We start from the raw sequence: 16364 nt of genomic DNA, 5'->3' as shown, positions 1-16364 counted from the left end.
GATTCAAATGATTGTTCTCATCAGAAACCATGGAGTGGCCAGAGCTGTGATGTAGCGGGTAAAGCTGTCGCCTGCGGTGCCAGCATCCTGTATGGGTGCCATTTCTCGTCTAGGCTGTTCCTCTTCTGATCCAGCTCTCTGCTATGGCCTGGGAAAGCAGTAGAAGATGGCCCGAGTCCTTGGGCCCCTGCACCCACGTCGGGGACCCAGAAGAACCTGGCTCCTGGCTTCAGACTGGCACAACTCTGGCCATTGCAGCCAACTGGGGAGTGAACCAGCGGACGGAAGACCCCCCTCCCTTGCCTCTCCTTCTCTGTGTAACTCTTTCAAGTAAATAAATAAATCTTTAAAAAAAAAAAACAAAAAACAAAAACCATGGAGACTAAAAGGAAAAACTGTCTGAACGTGCTGAAAGAAACATAAACTCAAACTTCTATATCCAGAAAAAAATATTCTTTAGGAATAATGGTGAAATACATACATATTTCTCAGAGAATTTGTAGCAGCAGAACTGTTCTGTTCTTTTAGAGGGGCTGGCTTTGTGGCGCAGCATATTAAACTGCTGCTTGTGGTGGATGCCAGCATCCCATATCAGAATGCTAGTTCATATCCTGGCTACTCCATAAATATATAAAGTAAGTGTGGCTATGTGAATATTGAAATTTGAATGCTATATGACTTTCATGCCTCAAACATATTGTTTTAATTTTTTTTCAAATATTAAAAATATAAAAATTACTCTTAGCTCATAAACCATATAAAAGAGGCAATGGGCAACAGTAACATAAAGAAGGCAGACTAAAAGGACTTACATGGTGGTACGATTTCCACATTCTACTTGACAGTAAAAATAATAATTTTAAGTTGACTCTGAAGTTAAATGCACACAGTAATCCCTAGAGCAATTGCATTTATTTTTAAAAAAGATTTTATTTATTTATTTGAGAGGTAGAGTTACAGATAGTGAGAAAGTCTTCCATCCATTGGTTCGCTCCCCAAATGGCTGCAACGGGACTCGAACTGGCACCCATATGTGATGCTGGTGCCACAGGTGAAGGATTAACCTACTGAGCCACAGCGCCAGCCCCACAACTGTATTTAAAAAACTATACAGGTAGGTCTGGCACTGTGACCGGCACTGTGGTGGGTAAAATTGCTGCCTGCAGTGCTGGCAATCCATATGCACACCGGTTTAAGTCCTGGCTGCTTCACTTCCAATCCAGCCCTCTGCTATGGCCTGGGAAAGCAGTAGAAGACGGCCTAAGTATTTGGGCCTCCTCACCCGGTTTGGTAACCAGGTGGAAGCTCCTGGCTCCTAGCTTCAGATCGGCTCAGCTCTGGCCATTGTAGCCATCTAGGGAGTGAACCAGTAGATGGAAGATCCTCCCCCCAACCCCCCGCCGTCCTGTCTCTGTAACTCTTTCAAACAAGTTAAAAGAAAAAAAAAAGGTAGCAGATGCTTTTTCCTTTTCTTCCTTCTTTCTTTTTCAAGTCTAGGAAGTAAACATGATGGCTGCAGCTAAGTAGCAATTGTGTAATAAAGAAGTAATATTAAGGACCCTAGTACTCTAATACTTCGAATTCTTCATATCAACTCTAGACTACCTACCTCTCTTCAGATTTTCTTATATTAAATCATTATTGTAATTTCAATTTCTGTTCCAAGCAGTCAAATGCCATTTTTTTAAAAAAGATTTATTTATTTGAAAGAGTTACAGAGAGAGGGAGAGACAGAGAGAGAGATCAATGTTCCATCTGCTGATTCACTCCCCAGATGGTTGCAATGGCCAGGGATGGTCCAGGCTAAAGCCAGGAGCCAGAAGCTTCATTTGTGTCTCCCATGTGAGCAGCAGGGGCCCAAGCACTTGGGCCATCTTCTGCTGCCTTCCCAGGCCATTAGCAGGGAGCTGGATTGGAAGTGGAGCAGCTGGGACTCCAGCTAGTACCCCTATGGAATCTGGCACTGCAGGCAGCGACTTTACTCATCACAGTGGTAGCTACAGTGCCAGCCCCAAGCACTTGGGCCATCAGCAGAGAGCTGGATTGGAAGTGGAGCAGCTGGGTCTCAAACTGACACCCATATAGGATGCCGGCACTGCAGGTGGCGGCTTTACCTGCTATGCCACAGGGCCGGCCCCTATTACAGGTCTTACATACAAGCAAATAGAACTGAATTGATGAATATATCAGCATTCTGAAACCCATCAGAAATTTCCAATCAAATAAATCAAAGAAGAGGCACTAACATGAAATATAGAGAATAACCAGTTAGAAACAGAAATGCACTTAGGGAAGAACAGTACAAAGGCAAGAGAGGACAATTTCAAGAAGAAATAAATAATAAAGCTTCTAGATGTCTAGAAAGGACTGAGAGATGACCTGGAAATAGAAGATCATCAGTGTAACAAATATTTCAGTCAAACGGAGGTTAGTAGGCTAATGACAGAGACTGGAAACAGAACAGCAAGACCTGGAAAGAAGGGGAGAGGTCAGTAAGTCACAGTAGTAAGGAGGAGAAAAATGTTTCACATACGGAAGCGTTACAGAGGGAGAAGAATTTGAAGTAGAAGGGGGAAAGAATGAAAGTGAAGCAGATAAAAATAAAATTCACAGTAAAAGTTCCAAAGAATCTTGAGTAAGGAGAGAAAAAGTCTATGATGAAACAAATCTATACAATTAAATAATTAAATTTCATTGTGAGTATTAATATGTTTCAGTTTATACCTTCACAAGTTGATACATGAAACTTCAGTTTCCATTTGCTGGAGTCAACCACTTCTATATCCACGCTGACTCCATGGTTTAAGTCATGGTCTGTATAGTTTAACAGCTGACAGTTCTAACTGGTCACCTAGTTCAACCCCACTTAAGAGAGAAAGTACCTAAGGCCCAGAGAAATTAAGGGATTTGGCCAAGTTCACAATGACAGTGAGACACAGAAATCTTCTGAATTTCTCTTCAGTGCTCCTTCCACTATACCAGAGTTCCCTCCACAGGGCACTCCTGCCAAAGTAAACCACATTACTGTAGTGTGGCTTAGTACTGCTGTCCAAGAGAGAACCTACATCATCTGGAATTCCTTACTTTTCTTTAAAATAGCATGGATGCCAGTAAGTCATTTTGCCTCAGCAAAAGCTTATAGCCTGTTTTAAGGTTTCTTTTTTTTTATTTAAATTTATATTTTTTAAAGATTTATTTATTTATTTGAAAGGCAGAGTTACAGTCAGAGGCAGAGACAGAGAGAGGTCTTCCATCTGCTGGTTCACTCCCTAATTGGCAGCAATGGCAGGAGCTGGGCTGACCCAAAGCCAGGAGCCAGGAGCTTCCTCTGGGTCTCCCACGCGGGTGCTGGGGCCCAAGAGCTCAGGCCCTCTTCTGCTACTCACAGACACATCAGCAAGGAGCTGGATCAGAAGTGGAGCAGCCCAGACTTCAACTGGAGCCCATATGGGAATCTGGCACTGCAGGTGCCGGCCTCCTTTTTATTTCTTTTTTAAAAGATTTATTTATTTGGGTGGAGCTAAAGAGAGGGTGAGGCAGAGGCACAGAGAAGTCTTCCACCTGCTGGTTCACTTCCCAAATGGCTACAATGGCCAGGGCTGGGCCAGGCCGAAGCCAGAAGCCAGAAGCCAGGGGCCAGGGGCCAGGAGCCAGGAGCTTCTTCTAGATCTCCCATGTGAGTGCAGGGGCCCAAGCACTTGGGCCATCCTCCACTGCTTTCCCAGGCGAATTAGTAGGGAGCTGGACTGGAGAAGGAACAGCTGGGATTCAAACCAGCACTCATATAGAAGGCCAATGCTGCAGACTGTGGTTTAACCTGCTATACCATAGTGCCAGCCAGATTTAAGACTTCTTATATATGGGCTCTAGGACCCAGGGTAAGGTTAGGCCTTGTAAATCTGGAACAGACTTCGTACTGGCTATTTTGATTTAAAATAAGGTAAGATAAATGAAATCTTAGAATCAGACCCTTGTGTAAGCACTGAGAATAAGGCTTTAAAAATAAAAACAACAACAACAACAAAACCAAGGAAAGCATTTTAGGTCATACTTGGGTCTTAACAGTCCCAAGGTTAAACCTAGTCAAGGAGGATCTTTGCAATGCTGGCTGAATTATGAAGAGCCTAAAAAGAGATAGAATCTGCAGAATTTCAAAATGCCTCCAAGCAAGGTTTAAAATGATGAGAGATAACGAGAAATGAGAAAAGAAGCAATACTTTTGGATGGGAAGGAAAAGAAAGAATAATTGACACTATGAACCTTCTATCTGTTCTCAGTAAGGTGGCTCAGTTCGACAGGGACCTGAGCATCTTCCACTGCTGTCAGACACCAAGCATTCACAGCTTCTTTCTAAGCTACAAGCTTTTCTATTTGAGCACAGTGGTTTTCTGGTCACAGAGATAGAAGTATAAAGTCAGGTGGCAAACAAAAAGCCCGAGGCCTGGAAGGACTGTTTTTAACTATCTGCATGTTGTTCTTATGATTATTAACTTGAGGACTGACTTAGTATTCCAGATCCCATAGATTTTTTTAAATTTTATTTATTTATTTTTATTTTTTGACAGGCAGAGTAGACAGTGAGAGAAAGAGAGAGACAGACAGAGAGAAAGGTCTTCCTTTGCCGTTGGTTCACCCTCCAATGGCCGCCGTGGCCAGTGCGCTGCGGCCGGCACACTGTGCTGATCTGATGGCAGGAGCCAGGTACTTCTCCTAGTCTCCCATGGGGTGCAGGGCCCAAGCACTTGGGCCATCCTCCACTGCACTCCCGGGCCACAGCAGAGAGCTGGCCTGGAAGAGGGGCAACCGGGACAGAATCCGGTGCCCCGACCGGGACTAGAGTCCAGTGTGCTGGTGCCGCAAGGCGGAGGATTAGCCTAGTGAGTCGCGGCTCCGGCTAGATCCCATAGATTTTAAAGTATGATTGTCGCAGGAAATCTTATTGCCTAAAATGAAAAGGAATGTGAGCCAACTCTGATTCCAGGTAGTTCCAGTACAGGTCCTTTGGGGTGGCCAGAAGAAAAGCATACATCATTGCAGAACAGTTCTCTTTCTCTTGGAAAGAAAGAAAAAAGGGAAGGAAAAAAAAGAGTGAAGAGGGGTATTAAACCTTGAAGCACAATATAGTAAGTGGAAGAAAATTTGGGATTAAAAGTAGAACTAAAAATCTTAGATAATCAGAATGATCTCAAACTTGATGAAAGCAGTCTGAGTAGAATTTGGCAAGTATTTTGACATAATTCCTAAATTCAAGCAGCATTATAGTATCTGAATGAGACATGCTCATATTACCAGAGATTCAGAAATGATAATGACGTGGATGTGAGCATTCACTCAAACATTCTCAGAACCCATTTCACGTGCTAGGTATTAAGCGTTGGGGATTTAATGGTGAGCAAAACAGAGTCCCTGATCTCACAGGATTTCTAGAACAGTGGAAGAGAAAGACATCAATGGGAAAAAAATCATACAATTAACAAAATTACAAACTGTGGTAAGTGTAGTGAAATAAAATACAGAGTATATTAAGAGTGTATAACAGGGGAACTTGGTATTAGGCTGCGAATAACAAACAGAACCAGAGAGCCATTCAGAGCAAACAATTCACTGATAAACAAACAAACAACTAAATAATCTGTGTTAACATGCCCTTGGCCGGGAGAGAATAGAAGAATTTTCATATAAAAAGGTATTCACTGTCCTTAAGAGAGTGAAAGGGTGAGCCTCACTCTGTTGAAAAGTTTTTGTCAGGTTCATGTAAATGAAGAACATCTCGCCTTGGGAGAAAAGTCACCATCACAGAGATGAGTAGAATAGATCGGCAGGAAACTGATGTATTTTCAGTACAGTGATACAAAGGCCTGAAGGTTGCTTGGTGGCAGAGATGTGGCCCAGACATTTCCGTGATTCCAACAAAATCTGTGGCTGTTTAAATTTGGGTCACAGGTAGATGACATTTAAAAAAAAATTTTTTTTTGACAGGCAGAGTGGACAGTGAGAGAGAGAGAGAGACAGACAGACAGAGAGAAAGGTCTTCCTTTACCACTGGTTCACCCCCCAATGGCCGCTGCGGCCAGTGCACCGCGCTGATCTGAAGCCAGGAGCCAGGTGCTTCTCCTGGTCTCCCATGTGGGTGCAGGGCCCAAGGACCTGGGCCATCCTCCACTGCCCTCCCGGGCCACAGCAGAAAGCTGGACTTGGAAGAGGCGCAACCAAGACAGAATCCGGCGCCCCGACCGGGACTAAAACCCGGGTGCCGGTGCCGCAGGCGGAGGATTAGCCTATTGAGCCGTGGCGCCAGCCTAAAAATATTTTTATTTATTTCTTTACTAGTTTCACTTTACTTGAGAGGCAGAGACAGAAACAGATACAGAGAGATCTTCCATCTGCTGGTTCTCTTCCCAAACACCAGCAACAGTCCGGGCTGGACTAGACTGAAGCCAGAAGCCTGGAGCTCAACGTGGCTTTCTTATATATGTGACAGGGACCCAAGCATATCATGTATCATCTGCTGCCTCCTAGGCATGTATCAGCAAGAAGCTGGAACTGGAAGTTGTGGGGAGCAACTCGGACTATACTGTTACTGGAATTAAGACTTATTCTATGCATCTGCTCTCCCACAATATGGCGCTGGGAGAGAAGAAAACAGCTTCTACACAGCTGCCTCCAGTTCAACCAATAAACTGTAGGACCTACTCCTGATTGGAGGAGAGCAGCGTACTCGGCGTGTGGGCAGCCGAGTTGGGATTGGCGGAGGAGGACTATATAGGAGGAGAGAGACGGCATGGTGGTGTGGGTTGGTTGGAGAGTGCGTTGGAGAGTTCGCGGGGAAGTTTGTTACTTCGTTCTTTCTCATTTCTCTCTACTCATTCTTGCTTTGGGAGTTTGCTGTTTACTTATTCTTACTTTACTATAGAAAGGACTTGTAAAAAAAGGGAACAACAAGCGCCCGGTCCGGTGCGGCTCCTCCGCGTGCGGAGGAGCAGCAAATGGTGCCGTGACTCGGATATGAAGCCTAGGCAGGGCTTAGTGTCGTTCCTCCACGAAGATGAGGAACGACATAATGGTGCCGTGACTCGGATATGAAGCCTAGGCAGGGTTTAGTGTCGTTCCTCCATGAAGAGGGGGAGCGACATAATGGTGCCGTGACTCGGATATGAAGCCTAGGCAGGGCTTAGTGTCGTTCCTCCACGAAGACGGGGAATGACAGAAGTAGAGCAAGGATTTGAACCCATACTCTGATATGAGATGTAGGTACCCCAAGTGGTGTTTTTTTTTTTTTTTTAAGATTTTATTTATTTATTTGAGAGGTAGAGTTACAGACAGTGAGAGGGAGAAAGGTCTTCCCTCTGTTGGTTCACTCCCCAAATGGCCGCACTGGCCAGAGCTGGGCTGATCTGAAGCCAGGAGCCAGGCACTTCTTCCCAGTCTCCCATGTGGGTTCAGGGGCCCAAGGACTTGGGCTGTCTTCTTCTGCTTTCCCAGGCCATAGCAGAAAGCTAGACTGGAAGTGGAGCAGCTGGGACTAGAACTGGCACCCATATGGGATGCTGGTGCTGCAGGCGGAAGATTAACCTACTTACTGTGCCATGGCGCCGGACCCCCAAATTGTATCTTAATTGCTGTGCCAAAAACTTGCCTTAACATTTAAAGAAATAATTTACTTCATAGGTAGAGAGAGAAAGAGAGGAGAAGCAGAGAAACAGAGATCTCCCATCTGCTGGTTCATTCCTCAAAAGCCATTAATAGCTGGGTCTGGGGAGGGCTGAATCCAGCAGCAGGAACTCTATCCAGGTCTCTCATGTGAGTGGCAGGAATCCAACTTGAGCCATTACCTTCAGTGTTCTAGGGAATGCATTAACAAGACACTGGAATAGGGAACAGAGCTGGGACTCAAGTCTAGGCACTTTGATATGGGATACAGGCATCGGAAGCGGTGACTTAACCACTGACAAATGCCCACCCTGACATTTTAAAAATCAGATAGACATTTTGTGATTTCCAGATTGCACAAAGGATCTTCAAAATATTTATGGCAAAATGCATATTATGAGAAAAACTACACATGGATTTAAAACTTTTTATACAAAAATGAACTTATCTTTTAATGCCATTTTCCATGAACTTTCTGAAGTATCCTCATGTATATACATCTGCTCATTTTTTTTTTTTTAAGATTTATTTACTTAATTGAAGGGCAGAGTGGCAGAGAGAAAGAGATCTTTTATCCGCTGGTTTACTCCCCAAATGGCTGCCACAGCCAGGGCTGGGCAGGTCAAAGTCAGAAGCCAGGAACTGGGGCATCATCTGCTGCCTTCCCAGGCACATTACCAGGAAGTTAAGATCAGAATCAGAGCAGCTGAGACTTAAACCAGCGCTCTGAAATGGGATACCAGTGTGGCAGGCAGTGGCGTAACCCACTGCACTACAACACTGTCCCTCACCCCACTCAACCTTTTGAGTTGAAGTTTCTTGCCACTTTATATCAGTTTCTAACAGAATAGTTGTTTGTTTGTTTGTTTTTTTCTGTTGTTTGTTTGCATTACTCTGAAAGGTAAAGATTTACTATATCCTAAATTTGACAGCCAAGAACACAAAGTTCTTAACCTGTAACACAACAGCCCCTATTGTGTGGTGGACTTAAATACTGCATGACAAAAAATAATACACAGAGAGAGACTTTTATTAGAATAACTAGGATGAAATATCTGAATTTCTATAGGCAGACTGACAAGATGGCTTTGTGATAATCAGAAATAATTAGCTGTACTCCTCTGAGTCTCTAAAGTCCTGAGTTAGGATGCTTTAAAATTCTAATTATTTGGGCTGGTGCTGTGGTGCAGCAGGTTAAAGCCCTGGCCTGCAGCACTGGCATACCACATGGGTGCCGGTTCGAGTCCCAGCTGTTCCACTTCTGATATAGCTGTCTGCTAACGCGCCCAATTCCTTGAGCCCCTGCACCCACATGGGAGATCCAGAAGTAGCTCCTGGCTCCTGGCTTCAGACTGGCTTAGCTCCGGCCATTGCGGCCATCTGAGGAATGAACCAGCGGGCAGAAGATTTCTCTCTCTCTCTCTCGCCCTATCTCTGTAACTGTTTTCCAAATAAATAAAATCTTTAAATAAAATTCTAATTATTGATAAAGAAACATGATGAGACTCTGAGGCTCAACTTCTTTATCCATACATACGTAACCATGCACATGATAAGGACTTGGATTCTTCTTTTTCAAAAATGTATCTTTTGAGAGGCAGAGAGAAAGAAAAAGACAGAGATTTCCTATTGTTGGCTCACTCCTTGAATGTCTGTAATGGCCTGAAGTGAAGTGGGAACTCAATCCAGGTCTTCCATGTGGAAGCCAGGGACAGGTCCACTTAGCCCTCATTGCTGTCCCTCAGAGCCTGTGCATCCAGAAGCTGGAGTGAGGAGCCAGAACAGGGTACTGAACCAAGCCACTCTGATGTGGGACACAGGCATCTTAACCGCTTGGCCAAAAGCCCACACTGGACTGAACGGCTAAAATCAAACTGCTACCAGATATTACACCAAGGGATCTGAAGTACAGGTCAAGTCCCTCTGCATTCAAATTCAGTAAGTCCCCCTCAGGTTTATGAATTTCTAAAACACAAGAGATTCTGTTTTCAGGGGCAAATGAAACATGCAAGAAGTCTGGACTGGTAGCCTTGGGTAGCAGCATCCTATATACAGTGAGCCAACAGCTTTGTGGATGCCTGAAAACAAGACCATGTAAACATTTCCATGTTGACAAGGCCTATAAAATCTGTACTAAGTGACAGATGCATGAAGTGGCGGAGGTGGCTGGGCAATTAGGCAGCCAGGGGGAGGAAAGAGCTGGCTGCACCTCCAGGTGTTAGAACAGGCAAGAGCTGCATAGTCAATGAACAACTTTAAGAGTGACTGTTCTCCATTCTCCTGACTCCCTTAGCGCCCTTCTATTACTTTTTCTTTAAGCCTCACCCAAATTTCATTTGTAATCCAAGTTTCTCACATAAAATGAGAGAAGTATGGAGAACACAGGCACAGTTTGAATTAATCTAGATAGCACCTATTAAATGACTAAGTATCAACACTTAAACAACTCTGAAGGGAGAGATAATTAACCTAAAAAACTGGCATTAGTAAGCTCTAGAAGCTGGTAGTTTTTTTTTTTTTTTTTTAAAGATGTATTTTACTTATTTGAAAGGCAGGGTTAGAGAGAGAGAGAGAGAACGAGGTTTTCCGTCTGCTGGTTCACTCCCTAAATGGCCACAATGGTCAGAGCTGGGCCAGGCCAAAGCCAGGAGCCAGAAGCCTCATCCAGGTCTCCCATGTGGATGGCAGGGGCCGAAGCACTTGGGCCATCTTCTACCGCCTTCCCAGGTGCATCAGCAGGGAGCTGGACGGGAAGTAGAGCAGCTGGGACTTGAACTTGCACCCATATGGGAGGCGGAAGTAGCAGGACGTGGCTTCACCTGCAGTGCCGGCCCCAAAGATGTAAGATTTTGCTAAAAAGTTTGCTATGTTTTGTGCGGGTATCGCCAGCAGGCTGGAGATATCCGAGATGCTTAATAAATTCTTTGCAGTATTTACAACAGTGATTCTCCTACTAGCTACTCTGCAGAAGCCAGTTGAAAAGGAATGGGAAGTCACGTGTAGTACTTACCATCTTCTGTTTCCTGCCACACGATGCCTTCAAGGTTGACACTGGTGCCAGGCTCACAGGGGCCCAAGCACTCAGGTTCTGTGGCTAGAGCCACATCACATGTGTTGACTCCAACTGATCGGGTACGAACCATGATCTGCTCACAGGGAGATGAGATGTCATTATTGACCACTGGCACCAAAAGGTGTAGTGGTAGCACCGCTGGTGTGGAGACAGGGGACTCCATCTGTAGGGGAAGAGAAAGCAGGGGCTAAGTTGAAGGAAGAACATTTAGAGGAAACACTTGTTCTGCATCTTTCTTTTTTTTTTTTTTTTTTTTTCCTTTTGGCAGGCAGCGTTAGACAGTGAGACAGAGGGAGACAGAGAGAAAGGTCTTCCTTCCGTTGGCTCACCCCCTAAATAGCCACCATGGCTGGCGCTGTGCTGATCCGAAGCCAGAAGCCAGCTGCTTCTTCCTGGTCTCCCATGCGGCTGCAGGGCTCAAGCACCTGGGCCATCCTCCACTGCCTTCCCGGGCCACAGCAAGAGCTGGACTGGAAGAGTAGCAACCGGGACAGAATCCGGTGCTCCAACCGGGACTAGAACCCGGGGTGCTGGCACCGCAGGCAGAGGACTAGCCAAGTGAGCTGCGGCACCGGCCCTGTATTTAATCTAATGCTATACCTTTCCTGCCAGAGTGTAGAGGTCTCTAAATACAAGACATCTGTCCTTTCTTTCAGGTTCTAGCTCATAACACTACTACCAATCTAGTGGTTTAATTGAGAGCATCGTGTGCTAGGGAAAGCTTTATTTCTTATTAATGATCTTCCTCATAAAGCGTGCTTAGCTAAAGCTTTTTTTTTTTTTTTTTTGAGTCCTATTTTTCTTGTCTCATTAAAAAACCTCTAGTGAAAGAATCAGAGCCAGATTTCAATAGTAGGAAAACACACAGACTGATGAGGAAGAAAAGGCTCAGCTTGGGGCCGGTGTTAAACCATATCGGAGCGCCAGTTTGAGTCTTAGCTGCTCTGCTTCTGATCCAGCAGCATTCTAGCTAATGTGCCTAAGAAGCCAGTAGATGATGGCCAAAGTGCGTGGGCCCCTGCCACTCACACGTGGGAGACCTACATGAAATTCTGGGCTCCTGGCTTCAGCCTGGCCGTTATGGTCATTTGAGGAGCGAACTAGCAGATGAAAGGTCTCTCACTCTCTCATGCTCTGTCTTTCAAACAAATCAAATATTTTTAAAAGAGAGATCTTCTGTCTGCTGCAGGCAACGATTCAACCCACTATGCCGCACTGCCAGCTCCAAGTAAATATTATTATTTTTTTTTTTTTAAGAAAAATCTCAGCTTCTGAGGCATGTCCTACTGCCACCAGTGTGCTTCTTATCAACCTAGCATTCAACAAACATGTGGGAGAGCCAGAAGAAGTTACTGACTCTTGGCTTTGGATTGGCGCAGCTCTGGCCGTTAGGGCCATCTGGGGAGTGAACCAGCGGATGGAAGCCCTGCCTCCCCTCCCCTGTAACTCTGCCTTTTAAATAAATAAATCTTTAATAAAAAAAAGAAAGTTAGTTAAACGTGGGCTGGGAATAACCTGACAGGAGTTTCTAATACTCAGATTTTAGCAGTGGTTGCTTAATGAGAACAGCATTTTAGAGTATGACTGTAATATCAGAATTATCTGTAAGAAACAGGAGATGCTGTTACCATCTAGAAGCCAATTCACAACAACCCGTAGCATTCTGAAGATGTAAAAGATTACAATGTACACATATACAGAAATAGTCAAATACCAGTAATCTACCTCCAAAACTAGGTCTCCTCAAGAGTCTAATTACTTAGGTTCTAAGCAGAATGCAGCACATCGACAGACAATATAAAACTCATAACAGGAAAGGTGATGATGACAACTCATTAAATCCTAGCATTTATCAAGCTGACAAAGTACCAACTCTTGAATTTAGAGTGCCCAAACCCTAACTGAGCATACACAAAGGTACCCAAGATACACACTGACTTCCTCTGAGGACTATGGTATCGATCAGCAGAAACAGCAAATGAGAATCAAGGACTGGCAGCTGCTGCTGCTTGTGAAAGACTTCGCAGCCCAGGTTAAAAGAAGTCCTTGAATAGAGACATTCAGAAAGCCACACATAGCTTCATATTCCAAGCTGCTGGGCAGCTCTGCACTGCAACTCTGGGTCTGGTGTAATTTACCGCATGACCACCACTTTGCCTAGGATCCAGTTTCTTCCCCACAACACACTCTCACGTCTTCCTGGCCTTGAAAACTAGTTTAGAAGCCAAGGTCTGGATACTGCGTCCAATCTCTGCAGTTGGCTCTGACTTCTTGGCTTAGAAAGACACGACTATTTGCAGATCATCACTGTCAGAGACCATAGGATGCTCATGCACTAACTTGATTAAAAGTGAGCAAAACATTATCCTTATCTGCTTATACACAAAACATACACACGCTCACTCTGCACTTCGCGAACCATCTTTTTCATCAAATGAAATGGAAGTCTGTGTGATCAATCTTTTGCATATATGGTAAGTGGTAAAGAAAATGTTTTTTACTCTTGAAAATCAGGCATTTACAATATAATTTGGCAATTAATTCTTGGAATGTGATAGATCCTTGAAAGACCCTTGAAAATTTCTACACCCAGACCTGAAGGTAAAAACAACAAAGAAAAAGTAAACTGGAGCCTCCCTTCTACTCCTGGAATCTGGCTCTAATCCTTAGGCACTCTCAGGAATGCTGTAAGAAATCCTACAGGTGGGCGGGTGCTTGATGCAGTGGTTAGGATGCTGCTTGGGATGCCAACAGCCCACACTGGAGTACCTGGGTTCAAGTGCCTGGGCTCTATTTCCAACTTCAGTTTCCTGCTTGTGTGCACCCTCAGAAGCAGCAGGTGATCGCCAAAAGACTGGAGTCCCTGCCATCTACACGGGGAGACTGTATTGAGTTCTGGGCTCCTGGATTTGACTAGCTCAGCCCTGGCTCTCGCAGGCATTCGGAGAATGAACCAGCACATGGAAGATCTCCATCACCCTCCACCCCCGTCATTCTGCCTTTCAAATACATAAATAAATCTTACCAATAAAAAGTTTTTTGAAGGGAAAAAAAAAAGAAATCCAGGCCAGTGCTGTGGCATAGTAAGCTAAGCCTCCACCTGTGACACCGGCATACCATATGAGCACTGGTTCCTGTTCCAGCTGCTCTTCTTCCAATCCAGCTGCCTGCTAACATGCTTAGGAAAGCAGAGGAAGATGGACCAAGTCCTTGGGCCCCTGCACCCATGTGGGAGACTGGGAAGAAGCTCCTGGCTCCTGGCTTCGGATAGGCTCAGCTCCAGCCATTACGGCCATTTGGGGAGTGAACCAGTGGATGGAAGACCTTTCTCTCTGTCTCTCCCTCTCTCTGCAACTCTCTCTCAAATAAATAAATACAATCTTAAAATGAAAGAAAAGAAATCCGGATGGGCACTGTGGCACCACATTCAGTATTAAAGTGCCTGTGATGGACTAGCACCTGTTTCAGAACCAGCTTCCTGCTAATGTGTGTACCTTCCGAGGTAACAGATGATGGTTCAAGTACCTGGTGGTCCCTGCCACCAGTGTAAGGGAACTGGATGGAGTTCCTAGCTCCTGGCTTTTGGGGAGTGAATCAGTATATGGAAGCATACCTCTTCTCTCTTTCAAATAACTAAATTTAAAAAGACATGGTTAAAAAAGATATTAAAAAAAGAAACCCTTGAGAGCTACTAGAAACATGAAATTTTTAATTTTCTAATTTTCCTCCAAGGTATACAGATCCTCTTTACTTTTATACTCACCTATGCTACTCTGTTCTTTCTCCTGGGGAAGAACTGAGACAGAAGCAATTTCACAGTCAGTATGTGCGTTTCCTTCACAGTTTGTTCCTTTTCTATACTTTTATTCTACCAGCAAGAAAAATTCCGGTAAAGCTCCCTTTGCTGGAAAGAGATCGGCCTAAAGCGGATTCCAGGTAATTTCTGTGGACTTCCTGACTGTCTCACTGGTGCATGTCCTGATGCCAACCTATTCTACAGCTGAGGCAGCTATCCCAGAAAGCAAGTATCTGTCTCTCTCAAGGCAGCTCTTTGCTGGAAGTGGTTTCCTTTCCTGGGAGGTTATTCAGGGTGCCTGGAAGGCCAGGAGAAAGGCATGCTACTACATTCCAGATAAAGTCAAGCCCCCAGCTCTGCACAAAATTCCAGAAAACAACTAAGTTGTAAGCTGGAAACACCACTGTTGTGTTCAAGCCATCTGCCATATTAAACCCTGCTATAAAACTGGAGAGATGAAACTTTAGCTGAACTGATCATTAAGAGTAACAGAAATGACTAATTACAGGAGGGGTTTATTTATTAACATGTATGCAACAAACTCTCCTGACAGACCACAGGTACCAACTGGAGGTCAGGATCTCTGTGTGAGGGTGACTTTATTTCATCACTTAGTTAATTAAAAGACATGTCCAGGGACAGAGAAGTAAAGAAATTCACCTTTGGGTTTGAAAGTATTCAGTTTCCTTCTCCTTTGCAAAAGAAATCTAGGGAAAGATCACAGAGCAGCCCAACAGTGTTTAATTACAGCACCAGCTCTGCTAATTACCATTTGGTCACATCTATAATCAACATCAAGTCATAAGGCATAATAAGCAGTTTTGTGATATTCATCTAATAACCTAGGTGGCCTTCCAGGATTTTCATAGTCTAGTATTCACTGGGACAAACATGCCAGGAGGGAATAAACCTCAGAAAAGGACTCATTTTGCCATCTTTCTCATATAACAAAGACACAGGGGCAGGGAACCCGGAGGAGGTATTTGGTGTAGTGGCTAAGATGCTGCTGCTAGGGATTCCTGCATCCCATATCAGAGAGCCTAGGTTTAGGTTCTGGCTCTGCTTTTGATTCCAGCTTCCTGCTAATGTGCGCCCTGGGAGGAACTGTGTGATGGCTCAAGTACTTGTGTTCCTGCCACCTAGGAGGGAGACTTGGACTGAGTTCCTGGCTTCTAACTTTGGCCTGGCCAAAGCTGTTACAGGGCTCTGGGGAGTAAATCAGTGAATGGAAGGTCTCTGTATTTCAAATTAATTAAAAAAATAAGTTAATGTCATTAAGTGCCTTAACAACAACGACAACAATAGTAGTTGGGCCAATTCTCAATCTCTGGGGCTCTGAAAAACAACAACAGCAACAAACAGAACCCTGGAAAAAGACTTAAAGAGAATTAATAGGAAACTCTGGAGTTTCCTAATAGTTCATATCTTTTATCTTTTGATGATATTTCTTCTCAGTTTATTTTTAGGTATCAGTTTAATTAATACCCATTAAGGATCCGTGTGCCGACAGGCAGGTGACACTAATGTGGACTGGAGAGAAGAAAAAAGAAAGCCGGAGTCATTAATCTCCCAACAAGAAATAATTACACACTGATTTCAATGCCTTCCACACAGGAGAGGCATTGATGGAGAAAAATATTCAAGGCTGCAACATAATTTCTGAGGTAGAAAATTCACTGAGGAAATATTTAGGACAAACCCTTTGCTCTCCCTTTCACAATAGTGGGTCTGATATCTTCACCTTCATAGTCAAAAAGCAGAAAGGAAGTTAGCTTTACTTTTTTAAAAATTTTATTTTATATTGGTCAAATCCATGTTTTTAACTTAATAGTTCTACTCTTAACT

General features: G+C 44.2%; 1 protein-coding gene across 6 annotated transcripts in view; it reads right to left on the bottom strand.

Moving 5' to 3' along the window:
- ZNF609 (zinc finger protein 609) overlaps nt 1-16364 on the bottom strand; it is a 228710-nt gene that overhangs the window by 61990 nt on the left and 150356 nt on the right. For all 6 annotated transcript variants that reach the window (XM_051821859.2, XM_051821854.2, XM_051821856.2 and 3 more), the window contains one exon: nt 10661-10886. In XM_051821859.2, the coding sequence (XP_051677819.2) occupies nt 10661-10886 (226 nt within the window). The remainder of the gene's footprint in view (nt 1-10660; nt 10887-16364) is intronic.

This window comes from Oryctolagus cuniculus, chromosome 12 (assembly GCF_964237555.1).
Source record: "Oryctolagus cuniculus chromosome 12, mOryCun1.1, whole genome shotgun sequence".
In the NCBI taxonomy this organism is placed as follows: Eukaryota; Metazoa; Chordata; class Mammalia; order Lagomorpha; family Leporidae; genus Oryctolagus; species Oryctolagus cuniculus.
The sequence above is the reverse complement of the archived record's forward strand: the minus strand, read 5'-3'. Positions and strand labels throughout refer to the sequence as shown.